A 10524-nucleotide genomic window follows, 5' to 3' on the forward strand; every position below is an offset into this window, starting at 1 on the left:
GCAAGAATACTGCAGTGGGTTGCCATTTACTTCTCCAGGGGATCTTTTCGACCCAGGTATCGAACTTGTGTCTCCTGCATCGGCAGGTGGATTCTTATTGCTGAGCCACCAAGGAAGCCCTGATTTTAGCTTATCTTTTCACTCTAATAGTAGCGATGTTTGAGAAACTGATACTCCTAATTTGACTAGAGTCTCTTTTCTATGGTTCTTGTGTACAAGCACTTCTTGTATCTCTTCAAAGAAGTCCTTTCCTCTCTAGGAATCATAAAGACATTCTTTAATATTTTCTTCTAAAGATTTTAGGTTTTGTTTCTACATTAAAGTTTATAATCCTTCTGGAGTTGGTTTTTGTGTGTAATGTGAGATGTGGATGAAGATTCTTTTTTCCTCATGGGTCACCAGTTGTCCCTTCTCCAGTGACTGAAGGAAGACTCCTTTCCTTGTTGGTCAGCAGGATCCCTCTGTCACCCTTCTGCTTTCTGTAGATGTGCTAGTCTGTCTCCTGGTTTTCCTCCTCATTCTACTAGTCTGTGTCTGTCCACGGCTTCTAACATGTTGTCTTACTCATGGTAGCTCTAACTAAAGTGTTAACCCCAGGTAGGACGTGCTCCTTACCGTATTCTTCTTCAAGCACATGCTACCTCTTTGTGGATCTTTGCTCTGCTCTGAAAGTATGAGAATCACCTTGGGCCAAATACACTGAAAAAGCACACTGATATTTCAGTGGGAGTTGTGTTACATTTCTAGCTCTGTCTGGGGAGATCTTTGCTCTGTTACTTCTTAAAGCAGTCTCTTCTCTCTCTGGAGCCTTGGCACCTTGGCAGAGGCACAGTGTGCTTTGCAACGACCTGGGCCAGGTGTTGCATACACTGTGCAGGGCGTGGCAGGCAGACTGCAGGCTTGAGGGGCTGAGCCAGCGGGCTAGGCACCTAACACCTGCTTACTCGAAAAAGATATGTTGGCTCTCGTGTCAGGGAGCCCAAGTTCGGGTGCAGGGTACAGTCTCTGGTCAGGACCTGCATCTTCCAGACTCTACTCTGCCACTCTGCTCGCAGAAGACCTTTTCCATGTGGTGCCAAAGGCGGGCAGCCCCCAGGCCCTTGCTGTCCCCTGCCTGCGACTCAGCCCAGCTGCTCCCTGCAGCAGGACTGGTGGTGCTGGGCCAACAGGCAGCTCCCCAAGAAGCTGGTGTCCAGGGCAGCCTTGCTCCAGGAACAGCTGAGGGAGAACTGGATCTTTCACCTAAATACACAAGATAAGTGAGGGAAATTCCTGTAAATAGTAATCACTCGTCATGAATTTTCAATATTTAATACAGGAAAAGTCCCTTCACGTATGACTTCTCCTGAACACATACATAAAGTGCAGTATCTCATCCGTGTGTATCCACACCCATCTCCGCGTTCCTTTTTCACTTGACAGTAAATCTGGAGGTCATTCCACATTAGTAAGTGTTGACAGTCATCAGCCTTTTTCAGCTGCGTGATAACCCACAGACGTTACTCGCTAGTCTGTGTCTGCGTGGTAGTCCTTCACGTCTGATGCCTTCCTTCTGTGTGAAGAGCTTGTGTTCTTTCTGGACTTGGGCACAGGAGGTGTGGAGGAGGGGGCCGGTCTCCTTTTGGAGGGTTCTGAAGGAGCAGGTCTCTGAGTGACTGCTCTTCCAGGCTCATGTTAGGGGATAACAGGACTTTTACATGATGGTGCAGAAAGCCTTCTATTCCTCCTCTTGGTCTTAGTTTTGCTGTCATCTTTGTGGAGATCCTCAGAAAGGAAACTCTTATCAGTCAGTATGTTTTGATTCTCTGATAACTATTTCTTTGTTTAGCAGTTTGTTTTCTCAAGATTTTAGGATGGATGTACAGTAGGAGGCAGGAGAGCCCATTCTCATTGCCTGTCTTTTTGCCCTGTGCTGAGCACACTGCTAAGCAGTTTCCCTTGTTTAGGGGCCCTCCAGCTAGGGAAGGGCACCCTTCCTGACCATATTTGGGTTCGTGGTGGAGTTTTAGATGTTGTGAAACCCCTGTGATATTGGAAGTAAGCTTTCTTCCTACATTGCATTGTTCTGGAGAACAGGTTTTATGTAGTGTGGGGTTTTATTGCCTGTTTAAAGGAATTTGTGATCCAACAACAGGTTCAGAGTGACTGCTCAGACTCTTGTTTTAGGCTCAGTGGGGAATGGCCAACGGTGCCCCTTCCTTCTGCCTCCTGCTCTTTGTTTACAAAGGAGGCACCTGCTTCCTGGCTCTACAGGGACGGCTGAGAGACCCTAAAGACAAAGGCACTGTGCTCAGTCCTGTCTGTGTTTCAGTCCAGTCGTTCAGTCGTGTCCGACTCTGCAGTCGCATGGACTGCAGCACTCCAGGCTTCCCTGTCCATCCCCAGCTCCAGGAGCTGGCTCAAACTCATGTCCATCCAGTCAGTGATGCCATCCAACCATCTCATCCTCTGTTGTCCCCTTCTCCTTCCTTCAGTGTTTCCCAGCATCAGGGTCTTTTCCAGTGAATCAGCTCTTTGCATCAGGTGGCCAAAGTATTGGAGTTTCAGCTTCAACATCAGTCCTTCTAGTGAATATTCAGGACTGATTTCCCTTAGGATGGACTGGTTGGATCTCCTTGCAGTTCAAGGGACTCTCAAGAGTCTTCTCCAAAACCACAGTTCAAAAGTATCAATTCTTCAGTGCTCAGCTTTCTTCACAGTACAACTCTCACATCCATAGATGACTACTGGAAAAACTACAGCCTTGACTAGACGGACCTTTGTCAGTAAAGTAATCACAATCTGCTTTTTAATATGCTGTGTAGGTTTTCCTGCAAGGAGCAAGAGTCTTTGAATTTCATGACTGCAGTCACCATCTGCAGTGATTTTGGAGCTCAAGAAAATAAAGTCTGACACTGTTTCTTCATCTGTTTGCCACGAAGTGATAGGTCCAGATGCCATAATCTTAGTGTTTTGAATGTTGAGTTTTAAGCCAGCTTTTTCACTCTCCTCTTTCATTCTCATCAAGAGGCTGTTTAGTTCCTTTTTGCTTTTTTCCATAAGGGTGATGTCATCTGCATATCTGAGGTTATTGATACTTCTCCAGGCAATCTTGATTCCAGCTTGTGCTTCATCCAGCCTGTCATTTTGCATGTTGTACTCTGCATATAAGTTAAATAAGCAGGGTGACAATATTCAGACTTGACATACTCCTTTCCCAATTTTGAACCAGTCCATTGTTCCATGCCCAGTTCTAACTGTTGCTTCTTGACCTGCATACAGATTTCTCAGGAGGCAGTTAAGGTCGTCTGGTATTCCCATCTCTTTAAGAATTCCACAGTTTCTTGTGATCCACATAGTCAAAGGCTTCTGGCATAGTCAATAAAGCAGAAGTAGTTGTTTCTCTGGAATTTTCTTGCTTTTTCAGTTTGATCTCTGGTCTGTATTTAAATTAATCAAAATGAAAATTGAGTAACTAAAAATGAAAATTCAGTTCCTTAGCCACATTCCAGGTACTTAATCCCCACATGTTGCTGGTAGCTACCTGGCCAGAACAGCAAGGGACAGCTCCACCAGCGCAGAGACTCCTGTTGGGCAGTCTGCTTGCAGTGTTTATTTTACACAAAATGACAAAGATGTGCCTTGTTTTCAGCATCCGATTTCTTTGTCCATCTCTACTGTGAGATGAGATTCTTCATGCAGCCTTCTTTTTCATTGTTCTAGTCTCTAGAAGAAGTATGTGACCTGCTGCACGCAGCCCCTTTCCAGAACATCTTGCCAAGGGTCCATGTGAAAGGTGAGCCAGTCCTCTGACCAGGGTAGGGACACATGTCTGTGTTGCCAGAGAGTTCTCTTTAGTTAAAAAGCCAGCTTTGAGTTTGCTTCCTGTTCAGTCACATCCTGGAAGTAATATAATATAGTTAAATGAATACTGAATAAAGGAAGTACTTAGGATGGAAATGCTGTATCTTGATTGTTTCAGAATAGCATGGGAGCAGGGGTATTAGGTATATATGAAAGGAGAATGCCATGAGCTCATGATTGTAGCAACAGATAGTCACAGAGGATTCATTGTACTGTGCTGTTTTTGACTACATTAAGTTTTTAAAAGTTTGAATATTGAGCAAAGACTCAGTTCTCTGTTTGAGTTAAAACAGCAGATGAGCCAGTTCCATAAAAGAATTTTCAAAGAGAACCTCTATGCATAATGTTAAATATTTTTCATTTGGGTTTTTCTTTTTTTTTTTTTTTTACAAAATTAAACTTATGCAATTGTTATTCATACAAGGAATAGAGTATAAAATATTTTTTTCCACCATAGAGGGAGAGAGACTTGATGCCAAAATGAAAAGACTAGAATCAAAGTATGCCCCACTGCACCTTGTCCCTCTGATCGAAAGACTGGGAACTCCACAGGTAATGCAACATGCTGCTGTGAGCTGGGCGCCCAGCTGGGCTGGTCCTTGGCAGGGTGGATGGACTCTGGGTGAGACCTAGTCCTCAGGCATCAAGAGATTGCATGGGCCTGCTCAGCTACTCAGGCCTGAGTTTTCCAAGTGAGTTTTATAATAGGACCTTGTCACAGGGTGGCTGGGAAGTGTGAATGAGCTAACACGTGAAAGGACGTGGAACATCACGTGGCAGGTGAGGCATGCACAGTAAACATCGCTGTTTTTGTTGTCCACCCCTTCATGAAGAAAGCTTTCTCATTGGTTTTTAAGAACAGGAGGCAGGGAGGAACTTAAGCTAGCTACATCAGAGTCTCTCAACCTGTTGCCATTTTGGATGAGATAATTCTTTGCTGGGGGGACTGTCCTATGAATTGTAGGACATTTAGCAGCATCCCTGGCCTCTACCCACTAGATGCCACTAGACCCAGAAGCTATGAAAACCAAGTATCTCCATATGTTGCCAAATGTCCTCACGAGGTAAACCTCTCCCTTAAGAACAACTGTGCTTGACAGTTCTATTTAGTCTGATAAGACATATAAGTAATAGCTGACGTATTTTGTTGATGTTTATTTTTAAAAACCCTCTTCTGCAAGGTGTGATAGTTTCCAGTGAGTCAAAAACAATACCGGAGTACTTCGACTTCCGCATTCTAGCTGCCTGCCATGCCTGTGACATTTTGTCCTTTTACAGCAAATTGCAATAGCAAGAGAGGGGGACCTGCTGACAAAGGAGCGTCTCTGCTGTGGCCTGTCCATGTTTGAAGTCATCCTGACCCGGATCCGGACCTTTCTGGATGACTCCATCTGGCGCGGGCCTCTGCCCAGCAATGGGGTCATGCACGTAGATGACTGTGTTGAGTTTCACAGACTCTGGAGTGCCATGCAGTTTGTCTACTGCATTCCTGTGGGAACACACGAGTTTACAGTCGAGTAAGTGAGTGCTCAGGGAAGGGAAATGGGAGAGAAGCCGGCGTTAGGCTCATGCAGAGAACCACTTTCCTCTGGAAATGGATCCCCATATTGCTGAGCTGCAATAAAGTGGCTTAAATAGGGGCTGTTACCTGATGCCTAGGAAATGCCTCAGGGCTGGGCTTCTGGAGTTTTCTGAACTCATGGAGACTTATGCAAGTCAGTTGTGTATTTTGCTAGACAGGAGGACCACCAGCACTTCATGAACTCATTCTTCATGGCAGGGCCTTGATCTAAAAAGAGGTTCAGAAACAGTTTGCCACAGGAACCCCAAAGAGGTGTTTACCAAACCAGGGACACAGCTCTGCTCATCATACCCTGTGGGGCACACAGGTGGTTTGGCAACTGGCATCTGGTTGCCCGTTCCACCTCCTGCTTCTTGTCTCCAGGCAGTGCTTTGGCGATGGGCTCCACTGGGCTGGCTGCATGATCATTGCGCTGCTCGGGCAGCAGCGCCGCTTTGCTGTGCTGGATTTCTGCTACCATCTGCTCAAAGTCCAGAAACACGATGGCAAAGACGAAATCATCAAAAATGTGGTATGTGGAAGCTTCACAAAGACAGACATTTTCTATTTATTTAAAGTTGTTTTTTTTCCCTGTGAATGTTGCTCATCTGAGGACAAAAGGTGCCACCAAATGAAACTTTCTTTTCACCCAAATGAGTCCAAATAGAATTAGTGAGCAAAGGAGTCTGATGCCATTTTCCTTCTATTTTCAAGGTATGTAGATCTTCTTGTGTTTGTCATTTTATGGATTCTTTGTAATTGAATTCCAGAAAATACTTATTATCTTTTCAAATATTTTAGTTTTTCTTCCATTTGGGGACTTCATCAGACATGTCTATACTTCAGTTTAGGCATTCAGTCCTGTCCAACTCTTTGCAACCCCATGGACTGCAGCACGCCAGGCCTCCCTGTCCATCACCAACTCCCAGAGTCCACCCAAACCCATGTCCATTGAGTCGGTGATGCCATCCAACCATCTCATCCTCTGTCTCCACTTCTCCTGCCTTCAATCTTTCCCAACATCAGGGACTTTTCAAATGAGTCAGCTCTTCGCATCAGGTGGCCAAGATATTGGAGTTTTTGCTTCAACATCAGTCCTATGAACACCCAGGACTGATCTCCTTTAGGATGGACTGGTTGGATCTCCTTGCAGTCCAAGGGACTCTCAAGAGTCTTCTCCAACACCACAGTTCAACAGCATCAGTTCTTGGGGCTCAGCTTTCTTTATAGCCCAGCTCTCACACCCATATAACTACTGGAAGAACCATAGCCTTGACGGACCTTTGTTGACAAAGTAATGTCTCTGCTTTTGAATACGCCGTCTACGTTGGTCATAACTTTCCTTTCAAGGAGTTTAAGTGTCTTTTAATTTCATGGCTGCAATCACCATCTGCCGTGATTTTGGAACCCCCAAAAATAAAGTCAGCCACTGTTTCCACTGTTTCCCCATCTATTTGCCATGAAGTGATGGGACCGGATGCCATGATCTTAATTTTCTGAATGTTGAGCTTTAAGCCAACTTTTTCACTCTTCTCTCACTTTCATCAAGAGGCTCTTTAGTTCCTCTTCACGTTCTGCCATAAGGGTGCTATCATCTGCATATCGGAGGTTATTGATATTTCTCCTGGCAATCTTGATCCCAGCTTGTGCTTCATCCAGCCCAGCCTTTCTCATGATGTACTCTGCATATAAGTTAAATAAGCAGGGTGATAATATACAGCCTTGGCGTACTCCTTTTCCTATTTGGAAGCAGTCTGTTCCATGTCCAGTTCTAATTGTTGCTTCCTGACCTGCATACAGGTTTCTCAAGAGGCAGGTCAGGTGGTCTGGTTTTCCCATCTCTCTCAGAATTTTCCACAATTTATTGTGATCCACACAGTCAAAGGCTTTGGCATAGTCAATAAAGCAGAAATAGAGGTTTTTCTGGAACTCTCTTGCTTTTTCAATGATCTAGCACATGTTGGCAATTTGATCTCTGGTTCCTCTGCCTTTTCTAAAACCAGCTTGAACATCTGGTAGTTCACGGTTCACATATTGCTGAAGCCTGGCTTGGAGAATTTTGAGCATTACTTTGCTAGCGTGTGAGATGAGTGCGATTGTGTAGTACTTAACATCTCTCAGTTTTCTGCGTCAGAGGTCGGGAACAGCGTGGCTCAGCTGGGTCTTCCATTTACTGTTTCACAAGGCCACTGGCAGTGTGTCTGTAGGGCTGTGTGCTCTTCTGGAGCCTCTAGTTATGGATCTACTTCCAGACTCATTCAGGTGGTTGGCTCCATTCAGCTCCGTTCCATTGGAGAGCTAAGGTCTCCATTTCCTTGCTGGTTATTTAGCTCACATCCCTTCTCATGCTTTCCACATGGCCCCTTCCAGCCAACACGATCAAGTCCCTCTCACACTACTAATCTAATTTTGTGCCGCGCCTCTGCTGTCTTCAGCTGGAGAAAGTTCTCTGCTCAGTATGATTAGATTGGATCCACCTGGGTAATCCATCCTACTTTTCCTATTTTAAAGTCTGTAACCACCTACCTATATTTGCAAGGTCCCCTTTGCTATTGGAAAATAATACATTTACAGGCTGCAGGGACTGGAACATGGACATCTTAGGGGCCACTCTACCTCCCATACCTCCATTTCCTTGGCTGTCTGGCTGTACCCAAGTACTGACTTAACTGATTTCACCTCAGTGTGATCTGCTGTGTTTTTAACTTTTGAAAGTCACTAGTTTATATTTAACATGTTGATTTCCTTCTCCAAATCTTGGTAGTAATTGATAATTTTATCTTCACAGAATTTTTTCCATTTTTGTTTCTGTATACATCTAGTCTAAATGCATAAAGAAATGTCATCACATAGTCTTTACTTTTCAGTTCCAAGACCTCAAGGGGTATCTAAAACTCTGAAATGTTTCATTGTTTATTGGATTTCTATTTGGCAGCTTTTGTTTGGTTGAACTTAATTTGGGATGCCTTTCTCCCTGGATTTCCATTTACTGTTCATCTCCCAGAGTTATTACCAATGTGGAACCACTTTTAACTTCCTAAGAGGTCCAGGCTTGGTGGAGAGCCTTGGAGTGCAGTCCACTTTGCTTAAAGCCCAGCCTGTCACTTCATCCCACCCCTGCTGGTAGCATCTGTCTCTGAGGAGCCTGGCTTTTCCCTCACTTCTTGCATAGGCAAAACCAGCAGTGCTTTAAACTGGAATAGACTTTAAAGTTTGTTCTGTTTTCGTTTTTGTGTGTTTTTTAACATAGTTCTATTATAGCAGGAAGTGACATGACGTGAAAGTTGCCCAGTCGTGTCCGACTATTTGCAACCCCAATAGTCCATGGAATTCTCCAGGCCAGAATACTGGAATGGGTAGCCTTTCCCTTCTCCAGGGGATCTTCCCAACCCAGGGATTGAACCTAGGTCTCCTGCATTGCAGGCAGATTCTTTAATGAGGGAAGCTCATTATAGCAGAAAGTGAAAGTGAAGTCGTATCAGACTCTGCGACCCGTGGACTGTAGCCCACCAAGCTCCTCTGTCCATGGGATTCTCCAGGCAAGAATACTGGAGTGGGTTGCTGTTTCCTTCTCCAATTATAGCAGAAGGGTCTATCAAAGCACCCTGTCCACAATAACTGGAAATTACTTGTGTTGTGTTGGTTACTGGGCTTCATCTTCACATTTCTAGCTCTTAGGACACCATAGTTCTCGATACCAGTCTGTTGAATAAACAGGTCTTTAAGTTTTACACGTGAATCTACAGTAGCATGAAGCCAACAGAGAAATGTTGCAGTAGAGATGGTATGTGTCAATAGTTGGCTGTAATTTTTCTAATATGAAAATGCTGAGGTATTTTGAAGCATGAAGAATAAATGACAGCTATCCTAATTTTAATTGTTGTAGCCTTTGAAGAAGATGGTGGAAAGAATTCGCAAGTTCCAGATTCTAAATGATGAGATAATCACTATCTTGGACAAGTACTTGAAGTCCGGTGATGGAGAGAGCGCACCAGTGGAGCACGTCCGCTGCTTTCAGCCACCCATCCACCAGTCCCTGGCCAGCGGCTGACGGAGCGTGTGTCCCCTGTTTCTCAAGAGTTCCAGTACTGACTGCATTTAAGATCTAGAAGGGCATGTTTTTCTTTCCATAAACTATTTAGTGGGATTTTTGAGAACTATTTTTCAGTATCTCTGTGCCTGTTAAAATAAGGGGGTGCTTTTCAATCTAAAAGCTTGATTTTACAAAATTGACTTATTTTTCTACACTAAAATTGTATATACTTTTAGTAATTGCAAAATCTGAGAATGTTGACTGCAGATTGTTGCCTTCATGTTCTTACAAAATCATTTTCCATTTTTTTGTGGAATGTTCCAACAGCTAGCTGTGTCAGGAAGTGCTGCTGAGTTCATCCATTTATCCTGTAACATTTAAGGAAAGATCTGTGAATTTAAGCAAGAAACTTAATACCAGCTAATTGTAATAAAACCCATTACCAATTAGAATAAACTTAATGATTAGCTTTTGTTGAGGGATTTTTCTGTTTTTTTAATGAAAACCTTTTCTAAGTCATTTCCCTTTCCCTTTTTGTGTCTTTCAAAAAGTAGTGAACTTGATTTCTCTGTTTCTACTAAATCCAGCTGTAACAAAATCTAGTTTGTGACAGGATTTAAAGGTTACAGAAATAAAAATAATGAAACCTGTTTGTGTTCATTCATTTACTGTGACCCTGTGCGCCCTGGCTTTGGTCAGGTACTTTCCCTACTTGCTCGAGTGCACAAACCAGGCTAGAAGTCCAGGTCACCTGCAGCCATGAAGGAAGGGACAAGATTATGGTGGTAACTCCTATATGGTTTTAAAAACATTAATAGCAAAGTCCAGGTGCATTATCTATGGCACCAAAAATAAAGTCTGTGAACTACTTGGTTTTACTGTTTAACCTTAACATAAAACAGAACTGTTTTAGAAAAAGTAACCTAAAAATGTTGCTTGTGGTAACGTGAAATAATAACCCTGGGGCCAGTATTCTCCTGCAGATTAAGAGGTAGTATCCGTGCTCACCTTATAATGGAAGTATAGAATATGATGAGTAAACTTAAATAATTCATGAGTTTTTATAACAATTATAAACTAAGTAAGA

General features: G+C 43.6%; 1 protein-coding gene across 4 annotated transcripts in view; it reads left to right on the plus strand.

Annotated features, from left to right (window-relative positions):
* CYFIP1 (cytoplasmic FMR1 interacting protein 1) overlaps positions 1 to 10087 on the plus strand; it is a 108413-nt gene extending 98326 nt beyond the window's left edge. For 3 of the 4 annotated variants that reach the window (XM_014481660.2, XM_070360103.1, XM_070360092.1), the window contains exons 27-31: positions 3703 to 3775; positions 4301 to 4395; positions 5122 to 5360; positions 5789 to 5936; positions 9291 to 10087. In XM_014481660.2, the coding sequence (XP_014337146.1) occupies positions 3703 to 3775; positions 4301 to 4395; positions 5122 to 5360; positions 5789 to 5936; positions 9291 to 9455 (720 nt within the window). In that variant the 3' untranslated portion in view covers positions 9456 to 10087. The remainder of the gene's footprint in view (positions 1 to 3702; positions 3776 to 4300; positions 4396 to 5121; positions 5361 to 5788; positions 5937 to 9290) is intronic. The other variant, XM_070360111.1, reaches the window with a different exon arrangement.
* The last annotated feature ends 437 nt before the right edge of the window (positions 10088 to 10524 follow it).

This window comes from Bos mutus, chromosome 2 (genome assembly GCF_027580195.1).
Source record: "Bos mutus isolate GX-2022 chromosome 2, NWIPB_WYAK_1.1, whole genome shotgun sequence".
Classification (NCBI taxonomy): domain Eukaryota; kingdom Metazoa; phylum Chordata; class Mammalia; order Artiodactyla; family Bovidae; genus Bos; species Bos mutus.